The sequence below is a fragment of the Mobula birostris genome, chromosome 25 (genome assembly GCF_030028105.1).
Source record: "Mobula birostris isolate sMobBir1 chromosome 25, sMobBir1.hap1, whole genome shotgun sequence".
In the NCBI taxonomy this organism is placed as follows: Eukaryota; Metazoa; Chordata; class Chondrichthyes; order Myliobatiformes; family Myliobatidae; genus Mobula; species Mobula birostris.
In genome coordinates, this window is record NC_092394.1 from 15,529,779 (window position 1) to 15,544,695 (window position 14,917).

A 14,917-nucleotide genomic window follows, 5' to 3' on the forward strand; every position below is an offset into this window, starting at 1 on the left:
CAGATTATTTAGTAAATTTGCTAATGACACAAAGACTTGTAGATTCGAGGATAGTTGTCTAAAACACAGAGGGATATAGAATATCTGGAAAGTTGAGCAGAATGTAGCAGACGGATATTAACCCAAGCAAGAGTGATATATTTTGCACCATCTAATACTGTCAAGACATAATCATTAAATGGCAGGGACCTTAAAGTGAAAATACCAGGGCCTACCAATTTCCAACATTTTTCAGCGTTTTCTAACAATAGATTGGTAAATACATAATCTATAAATAAATGTGTGTGTGAAATGCTTGAAAATATACTTGGTTGTGAACGAAAATATGGGAACTCTTCTTCCTCTGTCTCGCAGCTCTAGCAGTTCCAGGACCAAGAGTCTTCCCATGATACTGCGCGGTCGGCTCCCTTTGGTCCCAATCGCTCACCCTCGGCTCCGCTCGGTCCCAATCGCTCACCCTCGGCTCCGCTCGGTCCCAATCGCTCACCCTCGGCTCCGCTCGGTCCCAATCGCTCACCCTCGGCTCCGCTCGGTCCCAATCGCTCACCCTCGGCTCCGCTCGGTCCCAATCGCTCACCCTCGGCTCCGCTCGGTCCCAATCGCTCACCCTCGGCTCTGTTCACTTCTAATCGGTCATCTTCGGCTCCGCTCGGAGGATGGCCGCGGACAGGGACTATGAGGAGGAGGAAGTGTTGGTTTGACAGCTCCCTCTCGAATAATGAATGAAGCGAGCTTCGAGCCGCCGGTGGCCATGCACTGAAAGAGTGGTGGCCCGGTTTTCTGCACGGTCCCGAACATGTCATTTTTTAAGCGAAAAGGTAAGGAGGAGGGAGGCGGGCTTGGTCACAGGGAGACGGCGGAACAGGCCGTACTGCTGGGGCTAGGCCTCCCAGAACCGGCTGTAGCCCTGCAGGCAACACCCTCTCTCCCGCCCAGCGTGCTGAGCAGACTTCAGTTTTATTTACAAATATGCTGGCTTTCTGCTGCATTTTTGTTGATGTCAAGTGCATTCTAGTACTTTTCTTTTCTCAAATGGAAATGTCCTTCCTTCAATTCTATTACATTAAAATTCTCAGGTTAAATTTCAACACATTGGGCACCTCAAAAATTCAGAGTCTCTGCGATTCCCCGTTCAATATTGTAGTGCAGTTTAATTGACTATTTAGTTGCAACTTGAATCACAACAGTAATTACGTGAGTCACTGAAGCGTTGTGGCTTTAAGATGCAGGTTGAGGGGAAATGTAAAGTTCAGACTTCAAAGTATATTTATTATCAAAGTATGTATAGATTGTACAACCTTGAGATTCGTCTCCTTACAGGCAGCCACAAAACAAAAAAAAAACACCCCGGAGACCCCATATTTAAAAAAAAGATCCTCGAACACCCAATGTGCAGAGAGAAAAAAAACACAAATCACACAAACCAATAACCACAAGCAAATAGAGTTCTACAGTCTGAAGAGAAAATCCCATAGTTCAGTGCAGAACCGAGTAATGAGTTAAGGTACCAGATTTTGGGAGTTTCAAAATTCTCAGCTAAGACTGGATTGCACAAAACGTTAAACGAAACTTGGTTTGCTTGTTTGTTCAAGTTACTTACCTCACCTGTGCAAGGTAGAACTAAGATAAACTTGTTTTCTCCTTTTTACTGTTTTAATAAGTAATGATGAAGAAATGCATGAGCTTTATAGTCAAATATTTTCAATTAGGATTTTTTTGTGGTGCACTCCATACTTCACCTGATTACAGACCTTGAATTTAATTATAATATCTCTGTTTGTGGAGAAACAAATAATAAATTGACTAATCTATGGTTGCAGATGCCAAAAGATTTCGAGCACAATTCTGCCCTTCCCCTGTTACAAATTATATAATACTCTTCCAATCAGGTGGGTCTGCACATGAGGTGTGTTGGTCTTCATTAGTCAGGTGGGGGTGGGATTGAGTTCAAGAGCCATGAGGTTATGTTGCAGCTTTATTAAACTTTGGTTAGACCACAGTTCGGATATTGTGTTCAGTTCTGGTCGCCTTATAGGAAGGATGTGGAAGCTTTAGAGAAGATGCAGAGATTTACTAGGATGTTGCCTGAATTAGAGAGTATCTCTTATGAGGATATGTTGAGCAGGCTAGGGCTTTTCTCTTTGGAGAGGAGGATGAGAGATGTCGTGATAGAGGTGTACAAGAGGTAAGAAGCAAAGATTGAGTGGATAGCCAGAGACCTTTCCCCAGGGTGGAAATGGCTAATATGAGAGGCCATCATTTTAACGTGTTGGAGGAATTTTAAGGGGATGTCAGAGGTAGGTTCTTTGTTCAGAAAGTGGTGGGTGCATGGGGCATGCTGGCAGGGGTGGTGGTAGAGGCAGATATATTAGGGATATTTAAGAAACTCAGATAGGCATATGGATGATCAAAAAATGGAGGACTATGCAGGAGGGAAAGGTTAGATTAATCTTAGAATAGGTTAAGAGTTTGGCACAGTATCACAGGCTTGTATTGTGCTGAAATGTTCTATGACAGTGGAAACTAACCAAGAATGTAGAGCACATTATGAAATGGCTTTTAATGCAGATAAATGTGAGGTGTTGAATTTTGGGAGTCAAATCAGAGGACTTGTACAGTGAATGGTAGCTTGCTGGGCAGTGTTGTGGAACAGAGGCACTTCAGGGAACAGGTACGTCATTCACTAAAAGTGCTGTCACATCTAGACTGGTTGATGAAGGAGACTTTGCATGCTGACCTTCATCAGTCAAGGAGTTGGGACATGATGTTGCAGCTGTGCAAAACATTGTTGAAGCTGCATTTGCAGTGTTATGCACAGTTCTGGTCACCCTGTTACAGGAAAGATGTCATTAAGCTGAGAATGTTGCCAGGACTTGAGGTGCTGCATTATGGAGAGAGGTTGGGTAGGTTAGATCTTGAGACTGAGGGGTGACATATCTGGGGAACATGCAAACTTCACACAGGCGATTCTGAAGGTTGGAATTGAACCTGGGCCACTGGATCTGTGAGGTTGCCGCTCTAATATCTGCTGTCTAGTTGAAGTTAGAAGCCTAAACTCGAATATAGTGAGGGCATGGAAATATGGTCTGCAGCTCTCCTCGATGTCAAATGTGACACCACCTTTGTGTAACAGTTTGGTTCAGATTTAGGCTTTGCCTGAGGGAGGGATTGGGTTTGTGTTTAGAAGACAGGATTTACACTAAGTCTAAAGGCAACTGCTTCAGATTTTACTGAGTTCAGTTAAGGACATTTCTGTTCAGCCAGTTCTAATATGCAAAATATATTCGGACTTTATAGGGAGGGAGTAGGATCAGAGGAGGTATAGTTGGAGTGTTGATTGGTATTATCAGTGTACATGTGGTGACTGATGTATTTGAATAACACTGCCAGACGACAGAATGTAGATGAGGAAGGATAGATAATGGTACAGCCACAAGAAGACAAACTGCTACTGAGTATCTTGCTAGGGGAGATAAGAATGGGTCTAAATGGGAGCAGTCCCACCCTACAAATGATGGTGGAGTTGTCTTACAGGAGATTATTGAGTTTAACGATGTCAAAGTTGAGAAAATTAGTAAAAGAGAGATGACCTTTATTACAATAGGATGTTATTTATGACTGTCACAAAACCAATTTTATATCATATCAGATGCTGATGAAACAGATTCTGATTCTCTGCAAATTGAGCACTTTTTTGTCAAGTATTTTTTTTATCTCAAGCAGGGTGAGAATTAGGAGAGAGGAGAACATGGAACCTGAAATATCACTTCAAAAACATTGTGCAGTCATTAATTTGCCTCATGGACTCTTTTCATGTACACCAGGATGATCATATTTCCCTACATCCAGCAGTGGGTATTTCAGCAATAATTCTGGGAATTTTAAATTATTGTAGTTTTTTTAAAACATCTGCAAACTCAGTGTCATATTTAATGCCCAGATAAACTCGTAACCAACGAGTTATCTGCTGTATCAGAAGAATGGGCTAATCTCCACCCTCTTTCTACTCAACTGTTGCTGAAACCCTCAGTCATATTTTCATTTCTTTGTAGTGTTCTAAAGTGTAACTGGTAGCCTCGTATTTCTTATGCTCCACACACTTGAACTCTACAGCAGCATCTTCTGTTTGCATAGGTACTGGGCTCCTTACCTAGCGGTTCCTCAATTTTAAAGTTCTTGTTAGTATTTTTAAATCCCTTTAAGGCCTTACCTCTATGAACTACAACTCTCTCTTGTGTCCTCATTTTTATTTTGATGATCTGGTTTTAACTGCTTATGCTGTGGAATTCCAACTATAAGCATCTTTGCCCTCGAATTCTCTCTCCTGCTTAAAGATGCTAATTAAAATATATTTTGACCAAGCTTTTAATCATCCTTCTTGATATTTTTGTGGGTTCGTCTCAAGGGTGTGGGTGGATGGTGTGCACAGCAAACACCCTCTCTGAGAAGAATGGGCCATTTGGCCCACAAATCTCCTTTCCCCAAATCTTTCTGCTTTGTAAACATTTTATCCATTTAAACCAATCCTGTAGTTTTCTCTGTCTACCGTTAAATAATTGATCTGTTATAGATCTTGTTTCAACTATTATTTCCTTAGTATTCTCCATTTCCCTCTTGTTTTAAAACAGTTTCCGAGGTAGAATCATGTTTTATCCTGGTGAATTTAGTTAGAACTCCATAATGTATGTCTAATATTTTACAGCTTTTCAAGGTCTGTGTGAAAGGGCCTCTTGAGAGATTTCCCAGAACGAATGAACCTTTGACATAACTTCATATATTGCTATGGATTTTTTTGTTTGATCTGATCAAGGATATAAAGTCTCCTTTTATTCAGCAGCACTTAATATCTGTACAGGAATGAGTTAAGGACTGCAGAGCCCTTTAACACCCATCCATCCAACAATCTCGTTGACCCCCTACCATCAGGCAGGAGGTATCGTAGCATTAGGGCAAGGTCTTTTAGGATGGGAAACAGCTTCTTACCCCCCAGGCCGTACAACTACTGAACTCACTGCCACCACCCAGGTCTCATCTCATATGAAGTGCCAGTAGCGTATGTTATTTACTTTTTGACTTGTTTCATAAATGCATTCTATTATTTGTTAATGTGTTTGTGTGTGAGTTGTATGAACTGTGTTAAGCACCTTGGTCTGGAGGAAAGCTGTTTCTCTTGGCAATATACAGGTGGGTTGAACTTGAAATCGAATTAACCTGCTGTTTGGACATAAAAGATTTATTATGCCTGATAAATCCTCCAGAATCTTTTAAGAAAACAGGACTACATACTATGGTCTACATTGATGTGAAAGTGACAGGATACTTAAAATTCTTCGTCACACATGAAAGTATATTTAGTCACAAAAATCAAAATATTGTTTTTAGGTTGGTTTTAATATTTGAGTTCACAATACTTTCCAATACCTATTTCCCCAAAAGGATTGATTTCCTTAGTCATAATGTAGTTGCTGTTACAGAATAGATTAAAACAACCTAGCAATTTTCTGACAAGCTGTGAAATTTATTCTCAGTTGTGAGGGAGGACAAGTAAACGATAGGATTCAACACCCATCAGTATTCATCAGTGTGCTTACAATCACTGCTGGGCGAGTCTCTTGTTATCTTTACCTCATTAATGCTAATTTTGCTCTGAAAGTGATCAGTCTTCGCCAAAAGAAAGATGCTGTATTGTACAGTATGTTGTAGTCTTGTAGGCAATGAAATACTTTTGGCTGTGGTTGTTTTTTTAGGAAATGCACCAGCTTATTTGCAATGCAAAAGAAGGTCAACAACCACCCAGATCCTTTGACCAAGGAATTTACTGTTGTGAAGTTTTATTTTTATTTATTGAGATACAGCACAGAATAGGCACTTCCAGCCCTTTGAGCCATGCCGCCTAGCAATCTCCTGATTTAATCCAAAAGCTAATCACAGGACCATTTACAATGACCAATTAACCTACCAACCAGAACGTCTTTGTCCTGCGCAAAGAAACTCACGTGATTTTTATTTATTGATGTACAGCACGAAGTAGGCCCTTCCAGCCCTTCAAACTGCTCTGTCCAGTTTTTTTAAGCGTGTTGTACCACGTGGTGTCAGGATTAACCGGGTCACGTTATGAATGTTCCTGACTTGACCTTTGTATTTTTTACGAGGCCAAGTGGTTAGCTCGACTCTCAACCCAGCATGAATGGAAAGCGTGATGGGGAGGTGGCCCGACCTGGATTCGAACTCGGAAACCTTCGCTCCGGAGTCCGGCACTGATCTCATTGCGCCACCAGCCGGCCTCTGCTCAGTAATCCCTAATCATGGAACAATTTACAATGACCAATTCACCTATAACCAGTACATCTTTGGAATGTGGGAAGAAACCGGAGCACCCAGAGGAAACCCATGTGGTCACGAGGAGAATGTACAAACTCCTTACAGGCAGCAATGGGAATTGAACCCAGGTTGCTGGTACTGTAAAGCGTTGTGCTAACCACTATGCTACCATGCTGTGAAAAATAAATGTTGTACAGAGAATTAAGGATAACTCTACTGCTCTTCTTTGAAGCAGATCATGGAACTTTTGCATCTCTCTAAGAAAGCAAAAGAGATAACAGTTTAAGACCATAAGGTATCGGAACAGAATTAGGCCATTTAGGCCCATCGAGTTTGCTCTGCCATTTCATCATGGCTGATCTATTTTTCCCTTTCATCCCCAATCTTTTGCCTTCTCCCTGTATCCTTTCATGCCCTGACTAATCAAGAATCTGTCAACCTCTGCCTTAAGTATAACCAATGATGTGGCCTCCACAGCTGCCTGTGACAACAAATCCCACAGATTCACCACTCTCTGGCTAAGAAAAATTCCTCATCATCTCCATTTTAAAAGGGCGCCCCTCTATTCTGAGGCTGTGTCCTTTGTTCTTAGACTTTGCCACCATAGGAAACAACCTCTCATATCCACTATATCAAGGCTTTCACCATTTAATATGTTTCAATGAAGTCACCCCTCATTCTTCTGAATTTCAGTGAGTAGAGGCCCAGAGCCATCAAACACTCCTTATACGACAAGCCTTTCAATCACAGAATCATTTTTCTGAGGCTCCTTTGCACCCTCTCCAATGTCAGCAAACCTTTCTAAGGTAAGGGGTCCAAAACTACTCACAATACTCCCAAGAGAGGTCTTACCAGTGCCTTATAAAGCTTCAACATTGCATCCTTTTTATATTCTAGTCCTCTAAAGATGAATGCTACCATTATGTTTGCCTTCCTCACCACCGATTCAACCTGCAAATTAACCTTTAAGGAATCCCACACAAGGACTCCCAAGTCCCTTCACACCTCAGATTTCTGAGTATTCTCTCCATTTAGAAAATAGTCTACCCTTTTATTTCTTCTACCAAAATGCATGACTCTGCACTTCCTGACACTGTATTCCATCTGCCACTTATTTGCCCATTCTCCTAATCTAAGTCCTTCTGTAGCCTCTCTGCTTCCTCAAACCTACTTGTCCCTCCACCTATCTTTGCATAGTCCATAAACTTTGCCACAAAGCTATCAATTCTGTCATCCAAATCATTAAACAATGTTTAATACTGCCTCCTCCACTGAAGCACCAGCATAACATTTTCTTCTCAATTTTCTAGAATGAAACCTAAACAAACCTATAATGATCTGACTCAGACCATTGTGTGAACCATCTGAGCCATGAACAACCAGAAATGTCAGAAATGGTTAGGAAGTCTTCTGGTTGCTACCAAATTGCTTTCCTGGGCAGAAACTGAACAAATATGCCTTCATTACCTAGGTTAAGTTCAAAGTAAATTTATTGACAAAACGTGTAAAACTCGCTTCGCCTGGTGGCTTAATATAGGGGGTGATAACCCCCTGCCCGGCCAAACTTAAGAAACCTCGTTTGGGTGGATGCTGCATGATATGTCCCCTGTTCAGTACCCCGAAATAACAAACAGTACACATTATGTGATTAAACGATTAAGCTCTATAACTCTTACTTTGACTATATGGTTAGTAGAGAAAATATAAAAGAAAAAGGGCCTACATCATAAGATTTAATAATAAACAGTCTGTGCACAAAAGTTGGAGCTCGCGCAGTTCAATAGTCTTCCTTCCACCATCGGTCCCCTCCGAGCTTTGCCGACCTTCGGACCCCCGTTCCGAGTCCACCCCGTCTGGCGGTCTACCAGATCTCTCCATTCATGTCTTCTCTCTTCATCTCTCCCTCTCTCTCTGGCCAAAGCCCGCAAATTCACAAGACAGGGCAACAGACTCCTGATTGGCTAACCCGTACATTCCAAAGCCTCATTATCTCTAGTCATAACCCAAACATTGCTGCTACAGAGAAATCACTACCTTAACAGTGGAACATTACATAGAAGCCATTACATTAGCTTTAGCAGTGAAACCTTACAGCGTGTTACACATGTCACCATATTCTTGTGGGTATACTGACTAAATCCATTAGAAAAATAACCATAACAGGATCATTGAAATACAGCACAATCTTGGGTGTTCATTCAGTGTGCAGAAGACAATAAACTTGCAAATACAGAAGGAAAGTAATAATATATAAGCAATAAATATCAAGAACATGAGATGAACAGTCCTTGAAAATGGGTCCATAGTTTGTAGAGTTCAAGAGCCACAGGGTACAGTTGCAACTTGATGAAACTCTGATTAGACCACACTTGGGCTATTGTGTTCAGTTCCTGTCACATCATTATAAGAAGGATTTTGAAGCTTTAGAAATTTACCAGGTTGTTGTCTGGACTAGAAGACATGTCATGAGGAGAGGTTGAGTGAGGTAGGGTTTTCTCTTTGGAGCAAAGGAGGATGAGAGGCGTATAAGATGGTAAGATAGTTTAAGTGGACAGCTAGAGACTTCTTCCCAAGGTGGAATTAACTAATACGAGAGGGCATAATGTTAAGGTGATTGGAGGAAAGTATCGGGAGGATGTCAGAGTTAAGTTCTTTATAGAGAACATGGTGTGTGCATGGAACACCCTGTCGGGGGTGGTGGTAGATGCAGATACATTAGAGACATTTAGGAACTCTTAGAGAGACACATGGATGATAGAGAAATGGAGGGCTATGTAGAAGAGAAGGGTTAGATTGGTGTTAGGGTAGGTTAAAAGGTTTGCACGACATTGTGGACCAAAGGGCCTGTACTATGCTGTAATGATCTATACTCCATCTAAAGTCAAAAGGTTAACAGATTAGTGTACTGATGCTATTAAGTGCGAAACTGTAACAGTATCTGAAGCAGTACGGTTGTAGAGAATGTAGTAACCAGAGGCATTTAAAGTACAGTGGATTCCGGTTAATAGGACAGTTGGTTAATTGATGCAGCCATTTATTTGGGACAACTGTTAAAGAACAAAAACTAATTGAGAAAATAGCCAGGATATCCTTGGTTTATTTGGGACACTGTGCTGCTTAATTGTGGCTGGAGACTGTTGCTGAACAATTATAACTAGCGCCACACGCGTGCACTTCTGTGGCCGATAGACATTATACCATGGTTAGAGTGAACAGATTTTAAATTGTGTCAGTTGTGTATGCTTGTTTTCAAAAAGCAGCGATTTTTGTCACTGATAGTTGTGAGGAATAAGCAGTAAGACAATTCAGAACCATTTCTATCTCTGTGGTTTCAAGCATTTAGGCTTGGAGATGCCAGAAATGGCCAGGAGTGAAAATGAAACAACTTCATTACTTCAACAAGTCAGGGACTACAAAGAATTTGAAGGTTTCGACAACCACCTTGAATGTTATAATGAAAATGAAGATTTGGAGGATGGAATCAGTAGCATTGTATGAAGGCAGTCCATTATCTACATTAAGTGTCTGTGCTGATTTTGTTCATTTACAGTGAATTAAGTGAACAGAATCCAGTATACTAAATAATATAAATCATGAAGCTTGCTTTAATTAATTGAGTATAGTAAATACAATAAAACAATAACAGGATTATAAAATAAATTGAACGAAGAATAAAAACAAGAAATCCTGCAGATGCTGGAAATCCAGAATAACACACGCACAATGCTAGATGAACTCAACAGGTCAGACATCATCTATGGAAATGAATAAAGAATTAACGTTGTGGGCTGAGATGATTCATCAGGACTGGAAAGGAAAGGGGAAGGTGCCAGAATAAGATGGGGAGAGGGGAAAGAGTATAAGCTAGAAGGTGGTAGGTGAAGCCAGGTGGGTTTTGGAAGGGCAGGGAATGGGGGTGTGGATGAATTGAGAAGCTGGTAGGTGATGAGTGAAAAAGCTAAAGAGCTGAAGAAGAAGAAATCTGATTGGAGAGGAGGGTGGACCATGGGAGAAAGGGAAGAAGATAGGCGGGTGAGCAGAAGAGATGTGGTAAGAGGGGAGTCAGATTGGGGAATAGGAGAAGGAGGAAGGGTGAGGGAGAAAAATTACTGGGTTGGAGAAATTGTTGTCATCAGGTTGAGAGTTACCCAAACAGAATGAGGTGTTGCTCCTCCACCCTGAGAGTGGCCTCATCATGGCAACTCTGGAGGTAGAACTGACATGTTGGATTGGGAGTGGGGATTGGAATTAAAATGGTTTGCCACCAGGAAATCTGCTTGTTGCGGAGAACCAAGTATGTTTTATTTTCTTTAAGATGTGTTATAACAATCTACTTGATGTAGAAAGAGAAATGTTAGCCCTTGTAATATAGTGGTCACTTTAGTGTCCTTGACTTGTGCTTTCTGAACTCCGTTTCCTATGATATCAGACGCTCAAATGCACTGAATCTGGGTGCTAATGAAATGACGTGGTTCTGCTCAAGGCAGATGCTTCACAAATATAGTGCACAATGACCTTGTAGCTAAATGTGTCATTGTAAATTCTAGGGTGGGTAGGTAATTCAAGCAGTAAAACAGAACCGAATAAATTGTTCAATTTTTAAATGGTGAAGGATCTTGACAGTTAATTTTTATTTTCACAAAAATAATTGCTTAGATTGCTGTAAACAAAATGTTGAAACCTGCAGTTCTGAAATTGTTACTGTGAGGGTGGGCGGGGGGGTGGAAATTAACACCTAACCTCATGATGTGAACACAATTGAATACCATTGCATACCTTATTAACAAATCTTGTCCAAATTATATAAATGGCAAACAGGGACCAGGTCAGTTGGGAAAGAATCTGTTTTGGAAAGCTATGGATTGTGGTATAACCGTCTGTTATTAATGCATTTCTCATTAAACCCAGATGCAGAAAACTTGTACTTTTCCCTGCTCATCAGCGTCCCCTCAGTTGTGACTTTGATTCCAACCTTCTTCCTACAAAGTGTTATTGCTTATTTGAAGAAATGCTTCTAACTGGAAGCATTCTTTTACCATCTTCCAACCACATCCCTGTACCTTGAGCCATTAGTTATTATAGAAGTGCTTACAAATAGTTTTTTCTCTTATAACCAATCTTTTCTATTTTAATAGATTCCCTTTCATTTGCCTCTTGTTGATACAGAAGAGCCCAGGCTCTGAAGTTGATTTTGTTCTGAAATGGTTGATAAGTATGTGCCTCTGCAGCTTGTGTCTTTTCTGTATTTCCATGTGAGCTCTGTGGCTGTGTTTTACTTGATATAGATCTGTCTTTTATAGAAATACAGATGAATATTGTGGAAGTTCCAATACTTCACACTACAGCTATTATTTCAAATTCCAAGTAACATCAATAGTTTTCTTTTATTCCTCATTAATTATTACTTCTTGCATTTTGGCATACTGTATATGTAGATAACAGAAATAGCAGCTGTTCCATGTGCTATTTTGAAAGCAACAGAGCCGATTTGTGATGGTGTTAATTTCTCAGTTTTTTAAGTTTGGAGGAGAGTATTTACAGTATGTGCAGTTGCCTTACAAACCAAACGATTTCCCTGAAGTTTGTACCTAGAAATCTACACTGAAGAACTCCTTCAACAATGTTATTCAGCTTTCTGCTTCAACATCTTTTCCTTCATTTTACGTTGAAAAACAAATGTTCACTGATGACTTCAAAACTGTTCTTCAATGAAGCCATGCAAGAAGGCCTCAACTATGTTCAGTCCTATATTTTTAAATAAGATTAGCTTTATTTGTCATCTCACATCAAAACATGCAGTGAAATGTGTCATTTGTGTCAACGACCAGCATAGTGCAAGGATGTTGCTGTGCTGCCAACGTAGCATGCCCACAACTTACTAGCCCTTACCCATGCGTCTTTGTAATGTGGGAGGAAACCGTAGCACCTGGAGGAAATCCACGTGATCATGGGAAAAAGAATACAAATTCCTTTCTGATAATGGTGGAATTCAGCCTGGCTCACTGGCACTACATTAGCATTATGCCACTGTGCTGCCACCACTTCTGCCACGCGTCTCAGATAGTGTCCATCTCCAACAAGAAAGTCAGTTACTTTGTGATGTTTCCTCCAGTATCAGTACCTCAGACATCACCATTAACCAGAAGAGTAATTCAACTTACAAGAAGCATTCTGAAGTAAGTGACTCATCTCAATACCCCAAAACCTTTCTACATTTAAAGAGGGAAAGAGAGATTGAATACTCCCCACGTGCTTTAATGGATGTAGCTTCAAAAATAAGAGAAGCTTGAAGTTATCCTTATCCATTATCTTCAACATTCCCTCTGTGCATCACTATGGAGCCTAGACTGGAATCTACAAGATGCCTTGTAGCATCTTGACAGGGGTTCTTTGATAGTATCCCCTGATTCAGTATTTCCAGACACAGATGGACAAAGGCAGTTGATGCAGTAGAACGCCAAAGCCTGTAAGATTCCCTTCAGTTTCAGGAAATAGTCTCATTTGGAAATATATTGCCGATCTTGTAACATCATTGACCCCAAATACTGGCATTTCTTATCAATATAGCATTTGAATATTCCTTTGTTGCACAGGCTGCCCTGATTTGGGAGATGTGAATGGGCGATAATATTGAGCTGGCCGGTGAATGCAATTAAAAATATATACAGAGTTAAAAGAAAGCACTATACCACAGTTTATTGTTGAATCAACATAGTTTATGTTTTGGAGTTTACAGGAAAATAGTCCCACTGGTGAATATCTTGGATTTATTTCTTCGCAGACAATTGAGCAAATTGATATGTTTACAAAAAAGAGAAGCCTTGCAATTTGTAAATTTCACCTAATTACTTGCAGTTAATTTAAAGATCTTATCTGGCCACAGGAGAGGTGTATGGTGATAGTGAACACTGTAATTTTAGTCATGCAGGGCACCAGAGACAAACCCAATAATTACATACTGCTGAGCACAACATTGGTAGGAAATGACTATATAGGATGAATCTGAGTGTGGGGAGATGGATATTAATTATGGATAGTCAGCATAACTTTAAGGGGAGATCTTGCCTGATGAATTTGCCTTTTTTGAAGTGGTTACGAAACACTACAGCACAGAAACAGGCCCTTCGGCCTATCTAGTCTGTGCAGAACCATTAATCTGCCTAAAACAATCGACCTGCACTTGGACCATAGCCCTCCATACCCCTCTCATTCATGTACCTATCCAAATTTTGCTTGAATGTTGAAATCCACCACTTGTGCTGGCAGCTCGTTCCATTTTCTCACCACCCTCTGAGTGAAGAAGTTCCCCACCATGTTCCCCCTAAACATTTCACGTTTAATTGTTAACCCACGACCTCTAGTTGGAGTCTCAAGCAACCTCAGCATAAAAAGCTTTAAATTTCATCAGCCTTTTCTTCCAGCTGGTCCAGATTCCACTGCAAGCCATGATCATCTTCCTCGCTATCCACTGCAACCCCAATCTTGGTGTCATCTGCAAATTTGTTGATCCAGTTTACCACATTATCATCCAGATCATTGATATGGATGACAAACAACAACAGACCCAGTATTGACCCCTACGGCACACCCCTAGTCACAGGTCTCCAGTCAGAGAGGCAACCCTCTACTACCACTCTCTGGCTTATTCTGCAAAGCCAGTATCTAATCCAGTTTACTACTTCACCTTGAAAGTGAATTAGTGTGCTTGATGTAGTCCATGTGGACTTGGGTAGAACCTTTGATAAGGCCCTACGTGAAAATCTTGTGCAAAGGTGAGGGACCGCGAGATCCTGACCAACTTATCTAATTAGATCCAAAGTTGTCTTGGTTACAGGAGGGCTCTGTTTGCACTTAAAAGTCTGTGGTTACTTGTGCAGGTATTAGGGTTGCTATCTCATAGCTCCATTGAACCCGATTCAGTGGTAGACCTCAATGCTGTCTGGCGTTCTCACATTCTCACTGTAACCGTGTTTGTTTCTTCCAAGTTCTCTGGTTTCCTCCCTCATCCAAAAAAATATGTGGTTTAGTAGGGTAATTAGCATATACCTAGTATATGGGCAAAGGATAAAATCTCTGGCAGTGGTGGTGGGGGGGTGGGTTTGATTGGAATGTGTGCAGAATAAATTATAGGGAAAATAAGAGTGGGAGCCTGTATAGATTCAGTGAGCCAAAACAGCCTCCCAAGCGATATGGAACTGTAGATTGGTGCTGAACTATTGTTGCTTGTATATGTTAGTAATCTTGATGTAATTGTCGGAGATACTATTAGTAAGTTTGCAGTTGACTTGAAGTGATTGTAGGAGGTACTCTTAGTAAGTTTGCAGTTAGTCATGTTGCTGATAGCGCGAATGGTTTTCTGTAGTTACTGAACAATATTTGATGAGATGGTAAAGCAATGGCAGAGAGAATTTAGTTCTGAAAAGTGGGAGATAATATACGAGGGGTGATTGATAAGTTCGTGGCCTAAGGTAGAAGGCATCAATTTCAGAAAACCTAGCACATTTATTTTTCAACATAGGCCCCTGCTATATTTACACACTTAGTCCAGCGGTCGTGGAGCATACGGATCCCTTCTTTGTAGAAGTCGGCATCTTGG

The 14,917-nt window shown here is 40.8% G+C and overlaps 1 protein-coding gene across 4 annotated transcripts in view; it reads left to right on the forward strand.

The window, feature by feature from the left end:
* Positions 1–653: 653 nt before the first annotated feature.
* akap10 (A kinase (PRKA) anchor protein 10) overlaps positions 654–14,917 on the forward strand; it is a 92,658-nt gene continuing 78,394 nt past the window's right edge. For 2 of the 4 annotated variants that reach the window (XM_072243619.1, XM_072243621.1), the window contains exon 1: positions 799–818. Coding sequence is in view for 1 of the 4 variants with exons in the window: in XM_072243622.1 (XP_072099723.1) it covers positions 797–818 (22 nt within the window). In the remaining 3 variants the exon portion in view is untranslated. Of the gene's footprint in view, positions 819–14,917 lie in introns of all 4 variants that reach the window. The other 2 variants (XM_072243622.1, XR_011883161.1) reach the window with 2 other exon arrangements.